At 39.8% G+C, this 26,443-nt stretch overlaps 1 protein-coding gene across 1 annotated transcript in view; it reads left to right on the top strand.

The window, feature by feature from the left end:
• The window catches only part of dachc (dachshund c), a 34,155-nt gene extending 8,333 nt beyond the window's left edge, over positions 1–25,822 (top strand). Inside the window, exons 2-11 of the mRNA XM_047352466.1 lie at positions 4,254–4,363; positions 8,295–8,405; positions 13,370–13,548; positions 15,057–15,177; positions 16,302–16,436; positions 19,683–19,879; positions 20,389–20,539; positions 22,135–22,263; positions 22,430–22,531; positions 25,249–25,822. Of these exons, the coding sequence (XP_047208422.1) occupies positions 4,254–4,363; positions 8,295–8,405; positions 13,370–13,548; positions 15,057–15,177; positions 16,302–16,436; positions 19,683–19,879; positions 20,389–20,539; positions 22,135–22,263; positions 22,430–22,531; positions 25,249–25,286 (1,273 nt within the window). The 3' untranslated portion in view covers positions 25,287–25,822. The remainder of the gene's footprint in view (positions 1–4,253; positions 4,364–8,294; positions 8,406–13,369; positions 13,549–15,056; positions 15,178–16,301; positions 16,437–19,682; positions 19,880–20,388; positions 20,540–22,134; positions 22,264–22,429; positions 22,532–25,248) is intronic.
• The last annotated feature ends 621 nt before the right edge of the window (positions 25,823–26,443 follow it).

Raw genomic sequence — 26,443 nt, 5'->3', positions numbered from 1 at the left:
CACACAGGCTAATAAGAGCCAACATCAATCTCTCCCTCTATTTTCTTCAACCAGCAACATAAGTCTTCCTGCGAGCAGTGTCGACGTTATGATTTATCAAACCGGACCGTGACGGCGAATACAAACCCATGTGATAAACACAGATTGAAAGGATGGGAGCTTCAAACCGCTACTAATGTATTCCAAACAAAATCCTGTATGAGCAAGTTCTCCCTTTTTTTTCTCCTCCTCCTGCTCCCTCAAATAAACGCACAGCTGCTACCTATCAGCACCTCAGTCCCTCCGAGCCAGTAGCTGTTCCACTGTTTTGACTGTAACACTTCCTCTTCTTTCATTACTTTTCTCGACTGAATGTGTGTGTGTGCAAAGACAGGGAGCTCTGTCATCTTTGTTGTGTTTTGTTTCTGTTGCACCTGTGCTAAGCTCCAGTTGCCGTGTTTGCCGTTTCATATTTCAGGTAGCATACACTCGCTAAGCTTAGAGGGCAGAACTTGATGTGCAGGTTACCTTCCTATCCCTAAAAAAAAAGTGTGTGTTTGTGTGCATGTGTGGCCAGAGTGTTGGCATGAGGGAGGACGTCTGGGTGAGATTTTAATTAAAGTTTGAGACAAAGAGGTCATAAGCCATACACCCCCTCCTCTACACACACACACATGCACACACACACAATGAACTGTTTTCTCTCTTCACCCCTCCCCTCCTCTCCCTCATTCCATCCCCTCAGCTTGATGACTTTTCCATGAAAGGCTTTTTCATTAATCCTACCTCAGGGAACCGGTGCTCTCCAACCTCTCACACACGCACACACACAAACACAAATGCATGCGCAACACACACATAAGACCTCCCTCCGTGGGTCACTTTGATGTATCAACGCACTTGCAGACTAAACACAAAATCAGGTACCAGTTCTTTATGCCCCTTAAAAATGCAACATATACAAAGACGCAGACAATGCACCCACCCACAAACCAACACACACACATAGACACACACACACACACATAGAGAGGCCATTAATTAGTAAGTGCAAATAAACAGTACTAAGGGAAAGGGAAGCGGCTGCTGTAAAAAACAAGCCAGGCTTTGGTCTGTGTGTGTTTTATTTCCCCCTGCTGATCTTTACTTCTGCATCTGTGCGTATTTGAGTGAATTTGACATGTTTCAACATCAGTTCCTGTCCAACTGTGTTGCTTTACCTCCAAACATGAAACCCAAAAATACATTTCCTGCTTTTGTTGAGCTCAGTGTGCTGCTGAAAACAAATATTGTAGTTTTCTAAGGAACACTCACACTTATTCACAACTTTATCCCACAGATATAGATTTACATACGCGAGTCTGTTTTTTATGAAGAGATGCCTCAAGAATTTGGCTGGTGTGGGAAATTGTCCAACCAAAAGCTAAATAATAAAATTTTTATCCGACCAGTAAACGCATCTTATGTAAGTGCTATAATGTTATGGTAATGACAACAGTCTTTTTGTGTGAAATGTTATTACTGAACACCCAACAAGAAATTAGCGATTTTCACTATTCTAATGTGTTTAAATTTGCCTTTAAGTACCTTTCCAATGAAGTGCAGGGCAAGGCAACTTCATTTGTTTAAAAGATTTTGTACACAGTATTATTCAAAGCACTGATTTAAAAAACAAAGGAACAGACATCGAAAAGATGCACTAAAAACACAAAATAGATTAAAATATCATCATCAAAATTTAAACATCGCATGACAAGAAAGAGAAAAGAAGAAGCCAAGACATTATAAACCAAATTAATAAAACAATCTTTGACCTATATAAGAAAACCACAGTAAACAGTAATGTCCTGAGTTAGAGGAGCCAACAGTTTCTGCACATCTCAGGTTTCCAGGTAGTTTTTAGTTTCAGGGAGCATAGAAACTAAATGCTGCCTCTCCTTGTTTAGTTCTGATTCTGATTGTGGCAACACCGATTGAGCAGTTTGACTTGTTCTGTATCCGATTTTTCTGGGTTCAGTTTGTACCTGACATGGAGTTGTTTCATCGAAGGAGCAAACTGGTCCAGAACCGACTCCAGTAGTGGTCTCAAACTTTCCTTTTATGTAACATCCTGGATTTTAGCAAAGTTAGCTGGGAATCTCTGGAAATCTCTCAGTAAAGGTCTGCATTCTTTAGGGAATATACACCTAGAGTAGAGATGATCCAGTCACTTAAATTTATTATAAATATTGGAATTGACCAATTTGATCAGCTTCGATCAGCTCTGATCAACATCAGCGGGTCAAATACTAAAAAATAGAACATTTGTTAACCGTTTCCTTAAATGCTTCAAATATGAGAGCTCCCACCATTTTCATATCAAACAACAGCCTGTACTATATAGATCAAATATTTAATGAAAATTCAATATTTATTTTAAAGGTTATGCTTTGATGCACCAATTTTGATAATTCAAAACTACTGTCTTAATCAAAGAACCTGCTGCAAATTTTTTTTCTCTGTTTTGTGTGTTATAGCCCTTAAAGTAAAAACATCTGAATTAGTGAAGACCTTGAAGAAAACTGAATATCGGTTTTTAGCCAGTACCAGCCTGATCGGTGTATTTCTACCAGAGACTTGGCTCTCCAGTTAGCGATGCGAACCCCGTTAATTGTGCCAACCACAAATATAAGATGCTAAAAACTCTTTCAACTGCCAATAATGTAAAAATTTTGTTTTTATTTCATAGTAAAACTCTTGGCCGGATCAAACTGGCTGTATTAACTATTCACAACAGGAAAGCTGAAAATAAATATTTAGAACATTCCTTATTATAGTTCCTAAAGATGAATTGGGATCTGCTAAAAATCGTTATGGGCAGGTCAAAGCCTTACAAAAAAATCATCCCCAAATCTCTGATCCGTCCTTCTTTAGCTTGTTTTTTTTCTCACTATATTTACATGCATCTGTGTGTGTGTTGATCCGTGTGCTCCTGTTTGTGTGAGTGTGGGTGTGTGTTACTGTGAGATATCTGATGTCAGCTGTCACATCCCAGTCGGTCTGGGCCCATAATAAGAGACAATAATAACAACTCATTAAAACCGAGGGCAGGAACTGTGGAGCTCATCGGCTCATCAAATTAACCTTTGAACACTTTATACACACACACACACACACACACACATATACAAGCTACCTGTTTCTCTCCCACAGTTTGTGGCTACACATTCTTTCTCCCTGTCTTTTTGTGTCTCTTCATCGACCCCCTCTCAGCCAGTGGGTGTGTCAACAGGGGATTGGTCCTTTCTGCTGGGTAATTGATGAATTATATGCAACATGCAAATGAGGCGCCATTAATCTCCTGACTGACAGCTTCGTTTATGGGGCCTTAATGACGGCTGGATTAGATTCTAATTAAAATCTGCTCAAAGACACCCCACGCTAGGAAGCTGCTGCTTCTAGTCTATCTCTGCTTACTCCCCCACCCTCTCTTTTGACATTTTTTTAACTTTTATGCACTTTCCTTTTTTATGTCCCTCTTCATTTTTCTGTGTCACTTTACTCATCCTTAATTTCATGATTCTCTCAGGGTTCCTTGCTCACTCGAACCCTCTTCTTCCCATACTCCTCCGCCTTCTTTCAATCGCTGTCTTTCAATATCACACACCCTAAGACAGACACACCGAATGGTGTTATGTCAAGCTGCTGTGAACGGAGATGAGGTACGCTGATTGTCATTAAGCCTGATGTGGCCCGTGTCATTTCCACTGTCAGGACATTCACACCGTTTAGTCAGAGCCCAAGTGATGTCTGACAGCTTTGCACATACTTCCTCCAGCATTGATTGAGCGTGCCCCGGCGCCGTCAAACCTCGCACGGTAATGTGCAAGAAACGACGTGTATCTGCCTGTAGTTACAGCTGTTGTTGAGGAAACTTTTGACATGGCGGGAAAAGGGAAATGAACGGCTAAACGAGGAGAGGACTGAAGGGGAAGGAGGCGGGCGAGCACATTTAATAAGCAAACAAATGAATGAGTAAGCTGAACAGTAATGAGGTGCTTTATGGAGGCCATAGGGAAACTCCTTTTCTGCTTGCTCGTATCCACAGGGAGGTCAGATTTGCTGTACAGCCTTCCTGGGGGCACTCATGTTTCACTGTTTTTGCTTGTTGACACTTCAGCAGGATCAGAGGTTTACAGACTGAAGGACACTTTAGTCTAACCGGGCCACCCATCTCAGCCTCAGCATGGAGAACCGCCTAATGACTAACGCCAACCTGTGCTCTCTTCCTGCAGCTCGAGGCCCGGACGACCGCCCAAGAGGCTGCAGAGCTCGACAGAGGGCGGGACTCACCCCCTGCTGTCCCACAGTGGTCTGATGCACGCTGGGATCATGCCTCCTGCAGGTGACCACCCAGGCTTCAGCATGCTCGTACACTACATAAATGTGCTGTAGAAACAATATCAGTGCATGGGGAAAGAAAAATTTGACTGATCACTTTGGCATCACTTGAAAAATACCAAATTTTGGAAAATATTTGTGAAAAAAATAAGAGAACTCTATTATTTTTGAACAGAGACAAGCAACAATTCAACTGATGTCTCTAACTGTGATGTTGAATCTGTCAGTGACAAATTAAGAAATGCCTCTCTTATTCAGTCAGTCAGCCATTTTCTACCGCTTCTTCCATAGTGGGTCGCGGGGGAGCTGGTGCCTATCTCCAGCAGTCTATGGGCGGGAGGCAGGGTACACCCTGGACAGGTCGCCAGTCCATCGCAGGGCAACACACAAACAACCATGCACACACACTCATTCACACACCTAAGGGCAATTTAGAGTGACTAATTAACCTAACCGGCATGTCTTTGGACTGTGGGAGGAAGCCGGAGTACCCGGTGAAAACCCACGCATGCACGGGGAGAACATGCAAACTCCATGCAGAAAAACCCCCGGCCGGGAATCAAACCCGAGACCTTCTTGCTGCAAGGCAACAGTACTACCAACTGCGCCACCATGCAGCCCCTCTCTTATTTATAATATTTAAGAAACATTTTCTAATAAAAGTAAATAAGAATACAGGAAACTTGGCGCCGCTAGTGCTTCCTTCTGATGTTTAGAGCACAGAGTCACACAACACTGCCCCTCCCAACTCCTGCTGTGCACTGCAGGTCAACTGGCTTAAAGAAGGTTACCGGACATCAAGATGAATCTCTGTAAAGAAGCTGACTGTAGGATGGATACCTGAGCAGACAGCCTGACTAATTACCTGGCTTATATCAGCTTGGTATACCTATTTAATCTATAAAGACCAAAAAATCAAAAATGTCTACTATTTGGCTCCACAGTCACTTAAACTATTGCTATATTTAGTGGGTGTTTCATCTATATGGTCTGTGAGTGGAATTTAATATAACTACGGTTAAATGTTATAGATAACACTATTACGGCTGTAAAAAAATATGTGCTAGAATGCATTAGAGGCAGTGCAGGTGATGGTGCTTGTCTTTTTAAAATAAAACCAGTTAAATCATGTTACAACAAGATGTCGTGAATATGTGGTATTATCATACGGTAAGAATCATATACCAACCCATGCCTAAAATTAAAGAGATTTCAAGACAGCAATTTACTTCAATGTGCCGCCGTTTAAGTACACTGTAGGGAAAACTTGAGTGAGTTTATCATGAAATTCTGCATCAGTTTCTGTAATTCAACAGCAGGTCAGTCTCTAGGAGCTTTACCACCTCAGCCACTAAGCTCTATATCATGTTTGGGGATCAAAGGCAAAGAAAGTTCAACCAACTGGCCAAATATATTATTATTAATGCATGACACTTGAAATTTTATAGCCTCCCAAATATTGCATTCTAGCAGTCCGTTGGAGTTGCAGTGCTGCACACATGGATATTGCGATCACAATTGCAATTCAATATACTGCACAGGTCTAATCAAAACTGTATACCCCTTTAAATACACTGCAAAAAGCTAAACAAACCTTAAAGTTTCCTAAGTTTTAGTGATCCAAGATTTTTTTTAATTCCTTCTTTTAGCAGTTAGTCACATTAGAAATTAGGCCTGGATGATATTAGGAAAACACGGTGTTGTAATATTATTGTCGACTATGCGGTAAACCTACATTTTCCTGACTCTTCTCTTTCATTTACATCAACACAATATCGCTACGATTCTCTTTAGCATCTCTCTCACTAAGATCTATTTCGAGTTTGGGCACCAGGGGAGGTGAAAGTTCATTTAAGTTATTATTTGCATGCAGAGTATTACTGCATGTCATTTGAAATATAATAGCCAACCGCATATTGCATACAAGCAGTTTGTTTCCATTGTACGTGTAGATGCTGGAGTTCCATATATCCTGCAGCTCTTTAAATACGCTGCAAAAAAGTTAACGTTAAATTAATTTAACGATCCAGCATTGTTTAAAATCAGTTTTTTTAAATCAAGCTTTCCAATCAAGGTTTGTAATGGAGCAGTTAGCTATATTAAAAATTGTTCCTCTGACTCAACGAGCCATTTTTATAGATCTAAGTAACATTTCTTCAGAGTTGCAGCAAAGTTCTGCTCTTATGTTAGCTGCAACAGAGAACATGTTGCTTGTTGTCCCTGCTTATACAGAACGGACACATGATGCAGTGGTTTTCACTCCTTATTTTAAATGACACATTTTTACCCCTCATCAATTGCACGCAGAGGTGGGGTTCCTGGGAGGCGACCGGTGTGTTGATTAATAAAATTAGCATACAGAATGCTGACAAATGAGAAACAATTTCCTAGCTTGTTTTTTTTCCTTGACTTTTAAAGTTGAGTAAGTATTCAAATCTGTCGACTTAAGAAATATTATTGTCTTATGAACCATGTCTTTATTGTAAGTTATTGTACAGCTTTTAATGCGTTCTAATTATAGCGTCCGAGTCTTTAAATGTAAATGTTTTGTTGCCATGGTTGGCCATAATTCAGTTTGTTTTGTCACGTTCTGTTTGTCTATTACAGCTTGTGTGCGTGTGTGTGTGTGCGGTTGTGTGTGTGTGTGAGTGTAAAGCATAGAGAAAAGGGAGAGAAAAGTAATTGTTGGCACCTCACCGCTCTCAAAGTTGCCCTTGGCTTTGTGCTCTTCACTGCAACCTGATCTTTTCATTCCCTGCCTCAAAAGAAGCCATTTTCTATTAGCCTCCGCTTCCTCTCACTGTTCAAAGGTGCTCGAGTGTGTGTGTCTTTCTGGTGTGTGTGTGTAGGCGTGTGTGTTTGCATGAGCGCTTGAGAGCATCTTTCTCAGTGGGAAAAAGAGTCCTTTTTTTCCACCAAAGGAGAGGGCACGGCGGCAATGTCAGCGCTACTGATTAGAACTGGCCACATGAGAGGCGAGAAGGAGACAGAGAGAGGGAGGACATTTGAGTGTAAAAGGCAGGAAAGATCTTTGATGTGATCCTCCTTAGTTGCTTTTTCTCGCCTTCATGTGCTCCCGAGTGCGCACACACAGCAACGTGGTAGCTTATGTCCCGCTGTGATGCTGACATTTGAAAAGGTAAAGTAAGGAGAGGGGAAGGGAGGAGAGGGCAGGGAAGAGAGGAAAAAGGAGATGAGAGGAGAAGAACAAACTGTCCACTGCAGACATCTATTATCTGAAGGGGGGTAAAAAAACAAGAACACAATGGTTAACTTGGTTGCAAATGTTTAGATCCATGATCAGGAAATTAAGACTTACGGCTTGTTTGCGTTTCCTCCTTTGTGTTTGCACAGTTGTGTGCTTCATCCTAACTTTAATAATTCACCATGTTTGTCTACATTAGCGCAACAGACATTTAATTTTCTATTTTCAAAGCAGCTCCAGGGGTTCAAACTGCGCTCTGAGGTTCAAGCCACAAATTAAAATGTGCCAAGGCCCTCTCGCCACATTTCTGTCGCTCTCTATTACAAATTATTCAAAAGTGCACCACCTCTATTAAGAGGCATCTTCACCTCCTGTCTCCTGCTTCTGATTCTTTTATTCTGACAAAGAGGGCCTCTGTGGTTTAAAGGTGGAGCTCCTGCTGCTGTTTGGTGTCATCCTGCGTGCTCTGCTGTGGGATGTGATAGCGTTGTGTGGGTAAGATGAATGTCGTGGCCTGTTCCTATCTGCTGATTCCCTGGCAGGCTAAATGGCCAGTGCAGCGGTGCAGTCAGAATAAATGGCTGGCCTCTGTCTTCCCCTGACAACCTCCAGCCTACCAACTGCTCTAATCCTCCACCTGGGGCCATTGATCTGGTTCTTATTGATTCTTTTGCTTTCTTTTTTTGCCCCCCTCTCTCCTCCCCTCTCTATATATCCGTCTCTCTCTCAGATCTTTCTGCGCTGGCCAAAAAGATCAAACTGGAGGCAATGGCGGGTTACCACAGCAGTCAGCAACATGGTGGACCGAACGGAGAGAACGGTGACCACAACCCTGGCCTTGGTAAGTTGTATTTCAATCTGCGCACACAAACACACACACACACGCACACACACAAAATGTGTAATTACAGCTGTATAACACGTCTCTCAGTTGTCGTCGATACACGTCTGTGATGCCCCCATCAATACAAATTGAGCAGCCATGGCGCTGTTGAATTGAGCTGATTAACGCTAGGATGTGACATCACCTTTGCTGCCTGTTTGTTTCCTTTGAAAAACTGTAAACGAAAGCACAATAATAGTCCAGCTGTGAGTTGTACAGAAAAATGAGGTCATCCAAACAGTTAATATGTACAAAGCATATTCTGTTGGCATGTGTTTCTTACTCAGCTTGTGGAATAAAGTATGAATCGAAAACTTAGGGAATCATTGCTTTTAACTTTCACCAATCAAGGTTTCTACACAGGCCTTAAAAAATAAAATAATTTTCTTTTATAATTTCCCAGGTCTGGATAAGTATGGAAAAAAGAAAACTTTAGTGTGTGAAAATGTTGGATTTCCCAAACTTTTTTACTTCTTCTATTTTCTAAAAGACAAAAACCTAATAGGTTCATCAATAAATAAAATAGATTTTTTATTGATTTGTATTTATATTACTGGCTTTATCTGATTTGCCACGTCACAACCAGATTTTAACATTTTCCCATCAGTGTTTTGTTTTTTTACTGACTGAATGGAGACTTATTTAAAAGTCAATACAAAAAAGTCATTTTGTCAGGGCTTTTACAAATACCTGCTCTAATGACCATGGTATCACAGTCCTTGATTAGCCAGCAAACTGACCTGACCCGAACCTCACAGAGAAACTATGGGCTATTGTTAGGAGGTTGATGAGAGACACGAGAACTCACAATACGGACGGGATGAAGGTCACTATTAAGGCAACCTGAGCTTACTTCACAAGTCAGAGCCACAGACCGATCATCTCCATGATGCATTTACAAAGTAATTCATGCTAAAGGAACCCAGACCGAGTATTGAGTACATGTACACATTAAAGTACATGGACTTTCAGTAGGATGAAACTTTCATATGAAAAACCCTTTTTTTTTAGTCTAAGATAATATCCTATGTTTTTTCCGTGAGCTGTAGAAAATTCATTAGACATCCATGACAGTCGCTGCATATAAACATGATGCCAGTGTTAAAGATTTTCACTGTAGGTGATCACTTTAACTGTGATGTTCTTTGGCATCTAAAGTAAAATAAAGCACAATTTACCTTCATTTTAGAGTTTTGGTAAATAGTAAGTTGTTACTATATCTATACAATGCACATAGTGTGAATTACTTAATTATGTAGTACCTGCCATTGGCTGCTGATGACCTTCCTCTCATATGGTATTAAAACATTTCCTTTAACTGCTCTCAGAGCTGGCTTTGATATAGGGGCTCACAACAGCAAAAGTGGAGCATCAGTGGACAGAGGTAAGCAGGCCTGGATGATAGAGAGATGAATAAGATGAGATGCCAAAGCCGAATCAATAGTTTTCTCTCTAATTCACTATCCTGAATGCAAACGACAAACGCTGGACAATCGATGGCGTGACGGGCACACGCATGCACGCACATGCAAACAACTCAGGTGCACTGCCCCCCCCCCCCCCCCCCACACACACACACTGTTATCGACAGGTTAAAGCGACATCAGTGTGTTTGGACAGATGACAGGGCTTATGGAGGTCTGTGTGGAATATGCTATCAACCTGGGACACGCACATTTAACATGTGGAGCACACCGTGAAGCTTTAGGAGAAACACGCAGAAAAAAGAGAAACTATCCCCCTGTTTTTTCAAAAACCATAAGAATACAGCAGCAAGGTCTCTTTTGTTTTTTTAAGCGTTTCCTCCGCTTTCCTCTCGGTAAACAGCTCCGGCATTAGACTTTGTTTACCAATGTATACGCTAGGTTACAACTGGCAGCATCTGTGAGCAGTTTGGTGGCATGCTTACCACCAGCCATTATAAACCTGTAAAGCTTAATCACCGTTAATGATAGAGTCAAGTGGAAACACACACAAACACGCATGCATTCAGACGCGCGGTGTGTGTTTTTTTTTTTGTGTGTTTTTGTTTTTTCCATACCGCCACCCACAGCCTTATGGGAAGGATGGGGCCCTACCAGCGCTCCAACCACTACAAAGGCCATCTCGGATTACACACACGCACGCTCGCACAACTGCTGAGTGGGACACCTTATGGGCTGCAGAAGAGCAGAGAGAAGCCATTTCTGCGTTTAACAAGATCTTCTGGGAAATTTACAGTAACTGTTTGTTTACAGTAATGGTTTGTTTGGATAAACATAAGAGAAGCAGTTTGACTTTTGATGTTTTCTAATGAAACATGGGGAGAGAAAGTGAAGGGGTGAAAACAGAGGGACAGAGTGAGAGAGTAAATGAAATTATGGTTGGAGGTGGGTTTGGACACAGGGTCTAAAGTGAGCACTGGGCTCCTAACCGGGGCTTAATATTTGGCTTCAGGTTGATTGTCGGAGCATCTGGTTCTTCAGCTCCATTCAGACAGATCTTTTGTTTGGATTAGTTTATGGACTGGGCAAGTGACAGACTAATCTGGCAAAATGCACAAAGCACCGCACATATGTCTATTGAGCCTAACTCAAAAAGTCAACACCTTATGCTTTAGTTATTACTTTCCCTGCTCTTTTATCCTCTTCATTTGCTTTATTTTGTCCGTCCTTCTGTAACTTTTTGTTTTTTCATTTTCTTTCTCTAGTTCTATTATTTGTGACTATTGTGTGGAATAGAGTCCAAGATTTTTTCTTTTGTGTTTATAATTACCCAGCGTGCATTGCTGGCCCAGCACCAAGACTGCCATCAGCTTCTTTTGTTCCACTTCCTCCCCGTGTTCCTTTTGCTTTTGTTTTTCGCTTTTTATTAAATGATAAATATTTATGTCAACCCCCCCCCCCCAAAAAAAAAGATTGTTTGCTTCATGAATAGAGCGGCCGAAACAACCCACTGGGGTGCAGTTGAGAGGAAGGATTTTGTTTTCAGATAGTGGAGGCTTGTCCTAAAGAGAGGAGTGTGAACAGCAGATTGGGAGAGATAATAAGAGCTGAGTTTCAACTACTGAAAATGTATTGAATTATTTAGGGGTGAGTGATATGACAAAAATATTACATCTCTATATTTTTTTTTTACTGTAAATGTACTATTTTTCACAATTTCATTACATAAAAGGGCCAAACAGCACCGGTTTGCAAAGTTTTGTCAAATTGTCTCAAGCAAAATTTGTTTTATTTTGTTTATTGTGTTGGCATACTTCAGACTTGAAGTACACCATGTCTCAAACTATTTGTGTTTTATGGGCTTGAAATGTAAAAGAATTAGCCACTCTTACTACAGACATCAAAATCTTCTATTATCATTACTGTTGGCAAATTCATCAAAGGTCTAAGTTCAACTTCAGCATAGACATTTATATTAGTAGTAGTATATATAGATGTAATATCTTTTATCATTTTATCAATCTCACCAACACACTTGGATATGTTCTTCCTTACAAACCTACCAGGAATAAATTATAGCCTGCTGCCTGAACACACAATGCACTCATCATTCAGACTCCTGCGATTTTCTGAGCAGACTGGATACTATAAGGTGTTTTATTTAAATCGGAAGAGCACTATTTGAAGTTCAGAGGACATTTTATAGTTAGGGCTCTGACTGAGGGTTGCTGTTCTGACGCTAGAAAACAGAGGCAAAAACCTTAGCGTTATAATTTTGGTTGCCCTGCTAAAAATAAACCGATACATGACCTGTAGTCCACTATGTCTGGAAAACTGGTCACAAGTTAAGCAGACAATCCAGACCAACAGCACTAACACTCAGCTACTTGTCTTTACCATTAGCTGCTAGGTAGCTAGTAGCTACTGGAGGAGAGGAATGTTCCTGTAGTTTCCTGCCGCTTGTAGTGAGGACCAAACATTTTCAAAAAGCTTTACTTGCACAAATCTAAGGTCCAAAGTAGATCTGAATGAAACATTTGGTTGTGGTTAAAATATCCATGTTGTAATTTTGCTGCTTTCTGTGCAGCGCTAAGGTGAGCTGAAACGATGCGTTTTATATACAGCCAGATGTTTTTAAGGGCGATGTAACTGGTTTTAATGGTCATTTTATTTTTAAACAGTAATATTAATTATACTAATACTATGCTACTATGTGCTATTCACTAAAACCAGTAGCCCATCATTTCTGCAAGTGAAATGACTTGTTTAGGTGTAAAAGACTCACCTTCCAGTAGGACAACAACCCTAAACATACAGGCCGAGCTACAATAGAATGATTTAGGTTGAAGCAGACCTAAATCCAACTGGGAATCTGTGGCAAGACTTGAAAAGTGCTGTTCATGTTCACTCTCCATCCAATCTGACTGCATTTGAGCAACAGCAGCAACGAAGAACGGGCAAAAATGTTCTCTAAATGTGCAACACTGGTAGAGACTTGTCCTAAAAACATTTGGACTGTGAATGTTGCAAAAGCTGGTTCTCCAGTGTATTGCTTGCCCTATTTTTTAGATTTTTGTTTGTAAAACATGCTGAAAACCATTATCATTTCAGTTTATGATCCAGCGTTAAATCCCATCAATAGAGTACATTGAACTTTGTTTTTTTGGAATGTGACAAAATAAAAAAAAACGTTCAAGGGGTGTGAATGCTTTCGCCAGGCACTGTACCTTCTGTACTTGACGTGGAAAAAGTCTTTAGACCACAATGCACAAATATTTTCAACTTCTTGTTCATTATTATAAGGAATATATGACCTGAAATAACTTTGTTGTCATAATTCTATTATTATTTTCAAGTTGAAATAGATCAGTGAATTTTATTCATATTGATTGCATAGTTTTTGCAGCCTTGATGGCTTTAAAATGAGTATTGACAATATAGAAATGAACTGAGTTACTGAGTTATTTTGCTGTGGTCTTCCTTTTCTTTCTTCTCCAGTTTTGGACCAGTTGCCCTTCATGATGATGTCACATCCTCTGATACCTGCCAGCCTGGCGCCGGCCTCCGTTTCCATGGCGATGGGCCAGATGAACCGACTGAGTACGCTGGCCAGCATGGCAAACGTGGCGCAACTCCACGCCAACCCACCTGCCAGGGCTCCCACTTCTGTCATTAAGGTAAACCCAGATACCTGTCAACCTCTCACATCAGACCACGAGACATTAACCAACTAAGTACATTAAACTTTTCAAAAAAATGTTGTACATTTAGATATATATTGAGTACTTGAATTTCTTAATTGTGGTTTTCATGTTTCACTTTAAAGATAAGAGTTTTTAGTTTTAGAAAGGTAGGACTAAGACCTTAGAGTGTTTTTACATCATTGGTTACTGGAACTTGCCCCTGATTTCACAGTTTTAACAATGTAGACTATTATTTTTATGACTGGGTCCCAAAGAGGGTTTAGTGCAAGCTTTTCCTGTAAACACTGCAGTAAGTTTTAAAGCCTTTCCTCAGTATAAGAATACATTTCTTCAGTGGTTTATGGAATACTTTTTGGGCCTGGTAATATTGGGAAATAAAAGAAATGGAATTTACACCATGGATCAGTTGGCAGATGCTTCAGAGTTCTTGCTGAAGCCAGCAAATAGAGTTTGACCAGTGGCATGTTACTAGCATACTGCAGAAAGCAATTGACAACTATTGCTTCTTTTTAATTTAGAAAAAGCCAAAACATTGACATTGAATGAAAAAAGTTAGTGTGACAAATCTGTTCAAAAGCAGACAGGGACTCTGGAAACCTGAAAAACTTGGAAAATGACAATGGCCCCACTCCCAAGCTTTCCTCAGTATAAAGGATCATTGGCTACTTTTTGTTTCCTGTAGTAGAAATGAAATAAAATGAACTGAATTTAAACTTTGGCAGAAAGTTTTGAATCTTTCCTGAAGCCAAATTCGACCAATAATAAGTCAACAAATAAAAACGCTATAGCCTGTGGCATGTTTCTAAAAATAACTACAGCACAGTTTGTTTGAAATTTAGACAAAATCTAAAAGACTGACTTTGAATAAAAATTATTATTTTAGAAAAATATGTTTAGAAGCTGACCCAAACTCTTGCTTCTTTGAAAAATGGACATGAAAAGAACCATTTAGCTTTCTCCAAGCTAACTTTAGTTTGTTCTAGCTGTTCTTCTTTTTCGCCGCAATCTTTGCGTAAGTTTTTAATTGTTCATAAAATAAACAATTCTGTGTGTTGGTATTTCTACGAAGTTAGCAGTAAATTGACAGTAAAGTAAAGTAAAGTAAAGTTAGCATTTCATTGGGTAAGGTCAGATGACAAGGTGCTTTTCTAAGTGAATTTCAGATGAGGAATATAGATTAAATGATGTAACCTTGTTATGGTTGTTTCGTGTTTTGCTTACCTTAACAATTTATGGTAGTTTTACCTCGTAATGCTTTATATAGCTATATCGATTATGATGTAAAGATGGCATAATACATTATATATAGAACAATCATTTTCTAGGTTAACAATATTTCATGTATCAACTTTTTAGGCAGCCCGAATTTCCCCTCATTCCTGATGTTGTCATAACTTTTGACTATCAAGTTTGATTCATGTTTTGGGTTCCCTTGGAAGCTTTTTATGTTTGTGACTACATGATTTTTTTTTATTTGCTAGGAGCGAGTGCAGGACACCCCATCCCCTTCGCCTTCACTGGAGGAACCTCAGATGTCATCCAATCACAGCAGCAGCGTGTCAAGTTCACCGCTGCATAATGAGCGCACCACAGAAACAACACGTACGTACTCACCTGTGTGACCTACACCCAAACAAATATGATTGACTTAAGGGTTGCCAGTTCTCACACTTCTGGAGTGGGACTCAAGCTTTTTTTCTATTTGTCACACTCTTACTCTGCACAGATAAATCTCTTTCTAAAGGAGGAAAATGCATGCACTCAAAGCAAAACATTTTTTACCCACATCTGCTCTTTGTGGTTAGTCATTATGGGCACAGTGGCAGTTTTTACATTTTACTTGTTTTGATTAGCAGCTACCGCTTTTAAAGTATCAATGTGATTGATCAGAGCTTATTATTTACAATTATCTAATGCAGCCTACCTCATCACAGGAGAAAGATGATTCTTTAGGAATTCATTTATCATTCATTTAAACAGCCAACAGTTAAAATAGTATAGTAGCTCCAACCTTTCATATGTAGTTGTTAAGGTTTTCGTGCTTTTTCATTGAGGGGGTGGGGGCCAACAGTTTGTAGTTTTAGTATGACTATTTAAATAATGATGTCATAATATATCTAATACAGCAACATCTGCAAAATCTTTATTCAATTCCAAAAGATTTCTTTTGATTTAAAGTTGCCTATAAACAGCACTTGTGTGGTCATACATACATACATACATACATACATACATACATACATACATACATACATACATACTTGGCATGGAATACTTGTTCTACCACACTTTTTCCTTCCTCTCAACTTTCCAATCATATACTTGGAGACAGCAGTCTGTGAACAGCTTCTCCTTGACTAAGATGTCATTGACTGTCTGCTGGCAAAGCAATCCCACAAAGTGTTGGCCATAATGTAGCATTTCTGTATTGCAAATTGTTTCCTTTGGTGTCGTGTTTTATTCATATTCTCTGAGAAAAGAATTTAGGGTATTCATTAACTCTTCATTATCTCTTCTTAAGAGATCATAAAAATAAACTGAAACAAAGGTTGCATGCTTTTAAGATCTAAGTTTGTTTTTGAATTGAATTACTAAAATAAACTTATGTTTTATTTTTCATTTTTAATGAGTAGTACCTGTACAGCAAGGATAATCTAGTGTCATATCCAAACCTTGTGAGAAATTTAGACATGTTTTTCTGTCTCATTCTCGTAATGTCTCTCCAGATCAACTTAACAACGGCCTGTCGTCAGGTCACAGCGTGCTGGGGCACTCTCCTGGTACGGTGCAGGGTACCAGAGAGGCAGATGGGACGTCAGTGGAGTACAACAAGGAGAACAAGAGAAGCCACACTGACAGGGGTAACACTCACAAATATATTTATGTAACCAAACTTGTGGTGCAGCTCAGTGAAAAGCAATTTTGCATCAAAATATTTCATTTGTTAATTAAATACAGGATTTTTAAATGTCCTAGTTTGCTGATAATGTATTTTGCCACAGTTTTACCTCGCTCCATAGGTTAACTTCCTTCTGATTTCTAAGAATTTCTTCTTAGAGTCAATGTTTTAGCAATAATTATGAGTAATGATTAGTTTTAGGTAAAATTTATTGTCTTTTTCAAAATTCTGTCAATAACTAGCAGCAAGCTTCAGATTTCCAAAGCCAATCTATTAGTATCATGGAATTCAAACAGCTGTGGCAAATGTACACGCTTCTTTGGTGTTACTAATTTTAAGGAAAAGGGTTTCGTAATTTACCAAGAAAGCAATAACAGTAAAAGGTCGATAAGGATTCACGATTCGCCCCCCCGTGGCGAACAAAGACAAATAATTCTGCAAAACAGGACTCCATTAGACCAGGAAGCGGCATTACATTAGCGAGCGATTTGCCGGGGCCGCGGCCTAACGAGCCAGGCGGCCTCCCGCGCTCTCAGCTGGACCTGATCTGCATAACGACTGCCTCTCTGTCGTTAAGGGCCCGCGCTGCAACGTCAGTTGTTTGGTTCTCTCTGTCAGGGAGGTTTGCATTAGCTTAATGAGGACTGCTCAAGGACAAACAGTCAGCAGAAATTTACAGCGAGAGTACAAGCGAGGCAGACAGAGACTTGTTTGCATGTGGATTTTTTACGGGTGGGCACGGGGCTGTGCAGATATTTTCTAATGGGGAATCACATTATTCGCTAATCGAATCTGAAAAAAAAAAAATCACAATGGCTTCATAGGTAGGATTTCAGATGCTGTCGGATAGCTGCAAACGTATTGACAAAGCAGTGATGGCACAGACAACGCGGACGCCGTGCATTGCACATTGCATCTATGCGATTGATTTTCAATTGATTTTCCTGCATGCAAATGAAATGCGTGTACATTTGGCAGATTGCGAGCTTTTGTGTTTGACCTAGAACATCACAGGATGGGTTTGGCGTGGAACGAACAGAGTTTCAAAGAGCTCTTCGGTGTTGTCATTCTGTCAATCCATTGTATAATAATCTGTGTGTTAGAGAGACAGTTTTGGCTGTGTGTGCTGTTTCAGTGGTCTTTGAACAACGCATCCATCCAGCAAAGATCAGAGGCCATCCCTGACACCTCACTCCCATTAACCAAACATCAGCAGAATTTTAGTCTCTCTTTCTCTCTGCCCCCCCTGCCTTTCTGTTCTCTTCCGCTGACTGGCAGTCTTCATGTTGTGAAGTTCATTAGCCCTGGGGACAGGTGGAGCGGAATGGGAGAGGGGAAAAAGAGAGACGGACTTGGGAGAAAAGAGAAAAACAGACAATGACCTTGGTTAGGGAGATGGGTAAATGATCAAACAAGCTGGCAGATGTGGGTGTGTGTGTGAGTGTGAGTGGGGTAAAGTAGGCGTAAAACAGTAACTCAATAAAGGATCAGTCACATCCAAGGAGCTAAGGGAGCCCACGCTGCTGACTGCGCACTTCAGCGGCTACAAATGTGTGTGTGTCTGTATGTGAGCCATGGGAGTGTAGTTGGATGCCCTCCGCTGAGCTCGCCAGCACCTGCTAATTACCTTTCTCTACAGAGCAACACTTTTAGCAAGAAGTAGAGAGAAAGTGGAGGAGCGAAGGATGGGGGAGTGCATTGCCTCTCATATTTGAAACACCATGAATGTAACAGTTGTCAAGACGTGAGGCTGCAGCAGAGAGGGAGAGGTGGGTGGATTTGGAGCAGAAGATGCTGTGGTCAGCTATGTGGAGAAAACACCCTCATTTGTCACAGTTGGAGAATATGCCAGATATCGCATCGCACGTCCAAGCCCGTCCCCGCTCCAATAACTGCCCGACTCCCGGGACGTCTTCATCCTCAGTGGCTCGGATGACAGTAAAGTGATCAACTGGCGGATTCATAGGGAACAAAAAACAAGACAAAATGCAGAAAATAGCTTATCTTCATATCCCCACTCTCTGTCACCAATAGGGCTCACACAGTTCTCAGGTTTACAAACAGATGGTCATTCATAATGCAGGTTCTTAGCTGCTTTTATGGGACGTGTCAAGCTGTGATGCATTATCAGCAGGCAGGATGCCATCTAATAAAGGACAGATGCGTTTTTAAAACCCTAAAACAGAACTTCTGTAAATGTGCGGCTAAGGTTAGAAGCAGTAATTAGAGTAAACACTCATTGTTCAGGGGCTTGACGTGTTTGCTAAAAATGAAGTCACAAAAGCTTTTAGATAGTGTGCAGGAGTTGTTGATCCTTCTGCAGATGTTAAGCAAACATTATATTACACTAATTATTAAAATTTGTACTTTTATCAAGGAGAAAGTAAAGATTTACGCAAAGTAAAGTGTGATATTATAGGAAACCTATTATGGTTAATATCATTTAGATCAGGGTACAAATTTTAGAACGTTGTGGTACAGCAATAAACCATGATGATGAATGAACAGACAAAGCATATATTTTGTTCACTTCTTCGTTCATTTATTTATTTGTTGATTTTTTTTTGTTGGCAGCACCTGGTAAAAATGTGTAAAAAGCCTTACATAAATGTGTCTCTTATTGCAGCAGCATAATGTCACACAGACAATTTTAGAAAAATGAAAAAATAAATCTCACGAACAACATGCTTTAAGATTGGGTTTTTTGGCAACAGCTACTCCAGGTGAGTCTTAAAGGTGGATTGAAGATGCTCACTGTTGGAAGATCGGTGATGCTGTTGGCCTTTGTTAGAGTGCATGGCTACTATTTAAAATACCTTCACATAAAAAAAAAATGGGTCTGTCAGCAGGATTACAATCCAGAACATGTTGACAGATCAATACCGAAATGAACCTTCTTCCAATAATTGTGTAAAAAGGTTGACTTGTTTTTTATATCAGGGAATTTTGTTGCCCTGGATAAGAGTGTTTTTTTTAATTATTATTCATTTGTGTGTAAGATCATGGTGTTGCAGTAAAAATATCTTTTTATTTTGAGACCTTTTGCACATAAAGTGTTGTATAAATATCTTCATACATAATAAAATCCGTTTCCAACTATGTATTTACTTCACAAGAGTGTCAACGGAGGTGAAATCGAGCTCAGTGTGTTAGTCAGAAGTGAATCAGTCTTACAGACTAGACATCAAACTGTCTTTCTGCCCTCCAGATAACACCTCTTCGGCTGCTCAGACGACCAGGGAGAGCGGTGATAGACAAGTCTACCAGAAACCCCCGTCAGGCAGGGAGAGCTGTGAGAGGGTTTCTTACCCTGCAGGACACAAGCTCCCAGCAGGTCTCCACCACGCTCCCTTCATCTTCCCGGAAGGCTTGTCCTCCATAGAGACTCTACTCACGAACATCCAGGTGAGCCTCTGCCAGGACTTTGTTATTATGGCACTGCTGAGATGAATAGGAAGGCAGATGAGCCACTCTCTGGGATTTCCTAAAATTGTAAATAGCAGACGAGAGGGACATTTAGAATGTGCTGTAATTAGGTTTGGGCGTGTCCTGACCTGCTTCTCAGATTTTACATGTCTTTGTCATTGAGCAGTTACAATGAAATCCCATTATTTGTTTGGTTTTCACTGTGTGTGTGTGTGTGTGTGTGTGTGTGTGCGTGCGTGCGTGCGTGCTTGTGTCTGTGGTGAGGGTGTGTAACCCCATCTGACCCTGATGTCCTGGCAGTTTTACTTTACAATGATCGGTGTTGAATTTCTCTGTGTTTAAAATGTTATTTATACGTTCCTTTTTCCAATTTTCTCTTCTTTTAAAATCAACACTTCACTGAAATCTGTTTCAAAACTAGATAAATGTGTTTCTTGGATTTTGCTCAGTGGGTTAACCTGTTGGTATTCGCCTGTGTTGTCTCCAAGCAGGGTCTGCTGAGGGTTGCCATAGAGAACGCCCGGGCACAGGAGAAGCAGGACCAGCTCGAGAGGACGGAGCTGAAGATGGAGCTCGTCCGGGAGAGGGAGCTCAGAGAGACCTTGGAGAGACAGCTTAGCATGGAACAGAAGAACCGAGGTAGCAGATTGGTTAAAACAAATGTTAATTAAATGTTTACTTTGTTATTCTAGCTGGAAAGTGCTGAATGAGGCATTACATTTCTCCTCACCGATATCTTTCCTTCTATTCGAAGGCGATTCTGCTGTGCAGCTAAACGAGGTTTGGTTTAATCCACTTCGTAACTGACAGGGTGTCCGTTAAGTTGAAAATCAGATAAGGAAGTGTGGACACCGATAGTATATTACCCCTGAAAGCAGCTGCAGAGGTGAATTAGTCTGAAGCTGGCAGAAAACTATAAGCTAAATCAAGTTTGGCAAGTTCACAGAAGCTGTCATCTGCAGCACAGTCTGAGCAAATCCCAGTCAAGGACATGTTTATCGGGGTCACATAGGGTGGCGAAGGATGTGGGGATAAAATGATAAAAGGTGGATCCCAAACTATCTCCATTTGCTCAGTATTCCTGTTTAATACAATAACAGCAGACTACTCCCTCAGCTGTTAGACCTCACAGCAAACACAGAGCCGCGGCAAAGCTTTTAGACCATTTAAAACCTTTCCTATCTTACCATGTTACAGCCACAAACTTCAATGCATTTTATGTGATAGACCAACACTAAGTAGAACATAACTGTGAAGATTATAGGAAATTATTCATGATTCCTTTTTCTTTCCTTTTTTTTACAAATAGAAATCTGAATAGAGTGGCGCAAATATGTATTCCTACCAGAGGGCTTTAGGTTGACCAATATGGAAATATTTCCCTTGTGTAGAGATAAAATTATGGTTAAGTGATAAAACATCTTACTGAACACCGTTCAACCCATCATTTCAATTTGGAAAGATTACAACCTCACACCAACCAAGACATGGCAGTCTACCTAAACTGACAGGCAAGGCAAGGAGAGCAGAGAAGCAACCAAGAGGCCCATGGTAACTCTAGAGGAGCTGCGGAGATCAACAGCTCAGGTGAGGAATATGACAGCTATCAGTTGTACAGCCCACAAATCTGGTCTTTATGGGGGAATGGCAAGAAGAATGTGATTGTTGAAATAAACATTAAGAAGATATGATTGCAGTTTGCCTCAAGCCCTGGAGGAGGACACAATAAACATGTTGAAGAAGGTGCTCCAGTCAGATTACACTACATGCAAAATCTGTGCAGCTCACCCTAAATAAACCCATCTCCATGGTAAGACGTGGTGGCAGCATTATTCTGATGGTGAAGATTCTCTTCTGCAGGAACAGGGAGGCTGGTCAGAGTTGAAAGTAAAGTGGATGGAGCGAGAAAAAAAAGGCATTCTTGGAAATAAACCTATTAGGGGCTATAAACCCCTGGGGTGGAGGTTCATGCTAAACATTCAACCAGAGCTATCCATGTTACACGTTTCAGTTTTTGGGCATAGAAGTTTTTGAAAAGCATCTTTCATTTTCCTTAGACTTGAACAGCTTTGCACTACTTTATGTTGGTCTATCAAATAAAATCCTAATTCAATGCATTGAATGGACGTGAATATTTCTGCGAGACACTTTATCTACAAAGAAAAAGCTACAAAATGTGTAAATGTAAAAGTTAAATATGTATTTCTCTGACATCTTCCCTCATCTGTCTGCAGTTCTAATTCAGAAACGTCTAAAGAAAGAAAAACGGAGTAAGAGGAAATTACAGGAGGCCTTAGAAGAGGAGGTCAAGCTCCGTGATCAGGCAGAGCACACCCTGCTGCACACTGCCAGCACTCACATAGGTACACAAACTATTGTATTTCTGTTTTGACTCAAAGCTGAGCCTTAAAGTTACAATATTAATTCTCATTTTCATATTAAATGTCACCAAGCTTGCAGTGTAACTTAGCCTTGAGTGTTCATTAGCCTCTAATTAAGCGTCCTTATTAATTAATGACCAAACAACAGGCCATCAATCACTGGCAGCGCCTGCTCACGCAGAATCTGTGACCCAGGACGCCGACGGGAGCGGCCACGATGACAGCAGGCTGGACGGCAAGGCAACACAAGGTACAGCTGTCCAGATAAACACTGCTGCTGCGGGGAGCAGCTGGGAAAACAGATTTTGATCAGGACAAAGTATTCTAGAACTGAATTTATTTGCTTGCAGAAAAGCTTAAGTTATCTGTCACCAGAAGACAGGCTTGTGGAAAACTTATTGAAGACCTTTTTGTACTAAAATTGACGTTTGATCATTAAATCAAAGCATGAAAGTTAAAACGTATGTTATTAAAAAAAATCAATTTGAATCTAAGAATGGGGGTATTCCTGCTGGTTGGGATTTATTTTGCTCCTATTGACTAAGCTAGAACAACAGATTTTTTTTATTTCACCTACTGGTTGCTTTTAATGCTTAACAGACCGATCTACTGGAAAGGTTTTGAAAGATTTCACAGCGAGGCCGCTCCTGAGAAATTGAGCAAAATGAAATGAAGCGTGAGGCAGTTAGCAGGGGCTGCCAGTTTAATGGAAACAGACTTTTTAATATAATTGTTTTCACCAGGATTATTGTCTTCACTGAAACAGATGAATTAAAAGAAATCCACATATAGGATGTTCAGCTGACAGTGATCTCGAGTTTGGCTTCTTCGAAAGAGAGAGTAGGTTCAGCCCACCTCAGCTCCGCGCTGTGCCTGGGACCACCAAACCAGACAGTGTGCTTGTTCAAAAGCAATTTTTAATTGAATGTCAGTGAAGCAAGAAGAGAACTGGCCACTAATTAATGGCTGTCTTAATTGTCCTCATGACGAGTTTGTTTGGACATCATTTGCATAATTAACACCCAGTAATAAATCATTTAAAGGGGAATTGTCTGTCAGACAGCGGGCCAGGATCTGCTCTCTTTGTGCCAGGAAGTTTTATCACCAAAAAATGGGAAACGCGGAGCAGAAAAAATGCTTTGAACTTAATAATACTTCTTTGTTAGGAATCAGTGGTTGTGGCTGTATAGGAGCTTCAGTAGTTATTTGAACCGATTATTTCTTGTAAAGAATTCTCTTATCAGGTTTTATTATAGGTGAAATTATTAGATTGATCTAGTATCTATATAAAGATGCTTTAAATTGTTTTATTGCGTAGTAATCCCTTTATAAATGAACCTGAAGGGTGAATTCTTTGTCTTTCCACTAAGCCAGCTCTATAACACAAAGAAGAACCAGGAGATTTCTGCATTTGTTTCAGGCCTTAGACATTTTTTAGCATCAAAGCAAATATTAATTAACACTTCCTATAGAGATGAAAAAAATCAACAAAAGCTAATCTGTAAAATCTGTTTTTTATTATTAATCATTGAATGTTTATTCATTAGTGATAAACTAATCCAAAAAGAAACAAACCTAAATGAAAAATATCTCACACACACACAAGCACTACACTAACTGATCCTTAAACTGCTCACTAAATAGGGAAAAGTTTAATGACTAGGAAACAAATGTTCAAAATATTACCTAAACTAATTAAGAATCTAAAACAATTATCTCAAGTTTGTCAGTCTCTCAGAAACCTAAAGAAACCGACTGTATGATCTAGTTCAGAATACTAATATGTACACTTAATGAAAGACAAGAAACAAATATTTAAAAGTATCCTGGATTCATCAATTTACAGCACCAGAGCTGCAATAACAGAATCAAAAAAGTACCTTACCCTGGCCTGACAGAGTCTGTAGGTACCAGCCTTGATCTGTATGAACTCCTGTCATTTGGTTTAGGGAACGGTCTGGGTCAGAAGTAACAAACAGCGGGTTTGGTCTGGAGGGAGGTCAGGCTGACACTGGCAGAGGGCACTGGTTTCTTCTGGTATTGGACTTGGGATGTTTGGAGGTTCTTTTTGGGTTACAAGTTGCTAAGATTAAAGATTACTGTGATAACAGTACATATGAAGGAAAAACTCAGAGGTATTTCACACAAAAATAGATAAATATAATGTAGAGTATGATGTGAATCAAAAAGCAATTATCAAAAACAAATGTCGGAAGAGTTATTCAGCCCTCTCTCTGACTTGGTTGGGACAGTCTTGTTCTTGATGGATTCTAAATATCTATCTTTGTTGTTGACGTCAGCTCCGGGCCAACTATGCTTCAGGAGTAGGAGTCATCATTACAGACTGATCAGCCAATCAGAAATGAACATCTGGTGATGTGAGATCTACTACATGTTATCCAGCCAATGATAAATTGATTTCACTATTTTTTCAGATGCCACAGAGAGTAAGTTACAAAAAATGTGAACAATCTATCAATTTGGACATAACTATATATAATACAGATACATAACTATTTAACGACTGTGAGGGTTTTCACCTTCAACCATTTTAAATATATTCTTATTCCATTGAATGAAAGAAAGGTTCATATTCAAAGTATGACACATTAACAATCAATACTGAAATGTATGCTTCATTGCTGTTTATTTAAATTCTATCTGGATTTCTAAATTTAAGAAAGTCAAACTATTAACCGTAATAAAATCTTTGATTTGTCTCTTCTTAGGAGGAACTTTTCACATCTGCTGGCAGCTTTCATAAAAACAAACAGGACTATAACAACAAGCAAGGTCGTGAAAAGAATCATAGTTTTGACAAAACGGCTGACTAATGCCAGGAATGGCTAGATCTAAAGTCCAGCGAAGCCATTTGAAGGGATTTGGGAAAAACAGACCCCTTGCAGGTGAAAGGTCAAAATCGAGGTGTGTATGCACACTACAATATTTATTTCTTTTGGATTTCAGAGGCCAGAGTTTTCATGCAAACCACAGGGAGGTACTGAGGTTCAGGAACGAGGAGATGGACGAATGGATGGACGGATGTATGGATGAAACATTGATGAAGATTCCTCATTTTTGACACATAAACTCAACAGGGATGCTCAGTCCAGCACTGGCGTCTGAGACACAAATCTCTGCTTCCCTACATCTCAAGGAAGACATCTGTCTGGTTTAATTTATTGCCTCTATCATCAATTCAAAAATCTAGTGGGCGGAGCTTTTTGTTCTGATGTGTTAAACTGTGTTTCTTTTAATCAAAGTTTTTAAATAGTAGATTAAAATGACCATAAATTTCTTTTTTTCTGCCGGTGTTGTTTGTTTCGACACAAGTGATGAATATAACTTGTAACAGAGTTGTGTACATATATATAGTCATCATTTTTATGATTGTTATTGTTGTTATTATTATTCAAATGAAAAACATGGCATGTTGTACAGTCAGTAAATGACTCGTATTGTGTACGTTATGCAGTAGTGCAGTTTGACAATACAAACAATGCAGAACCTTTTTAATAAACCGTGTCATTGTTTGCTTTTAGATTGAGTTGCTGCTTTGATTACTTGTTCAATCACTGACCCACTTCCATGTTTACAATACTAAGACAGGGAAATGAAAGTGTGTGGGTTTGCTAGAGAGACACAGGCTAATGCTCTCATGTAGTTGTCCAGAAGTGTGTGTGTGTGTGTGTGTAGTGTATGTGCAGCTTAGAGAAGATGCATGGTAGGTCTGTTTGCATTGCAGTGTAAGTTTATATTTGCTCTACAAAAGTGGAAAAAGTGAGATATATTGATTAAATAGCCCAACAGACCACATGCAATTCAAGCAGCAAAGTGGACTGCTCATTACATTTTAAAGGAGACAAAGATGACAGGTGGAGCTAGCCAAACAATCAGAGCTACTGTGACAAAACAAGACAACAGAGCATCAAGAGCAAAGCAGATCAGTATAATTACAGGTGCAAGTTAATATGATCAAAAGTTTATTTGTTTCAATAATTCTATTCATAACATGCAACTCATACACTCTGTGATATATTTCAATGGTTTATTTTTGATAATTTTGATGATTATAGCTTACAGGAAATTTAAAAATATATATTTTTTTAAACAATCTTAGTAAATGTGGTCAATACCTAGTCAAGGCTCCTTTTACATGAGT

The sequence above is a fragment of the Girardinichthys multiradiatus genome, chromosome 22, assembly GCF_021462225.1.
Source record: "Girardinichthys multiradiatus isolate DD_20200921_A chromosome 22, DD_fGirMul_XY1, whole genome shotgun sequence".
Lineage (NCBI taxonomy): Eukaryota > Metazoa > Chordata > Actinopteri > Cyprinodontiformes > Goodeidae > Girardinichthys > Girardinichthys multiradiatus.
This window is presented reverse-complemented; position numbering and strand designations above follow the sequence as displayed.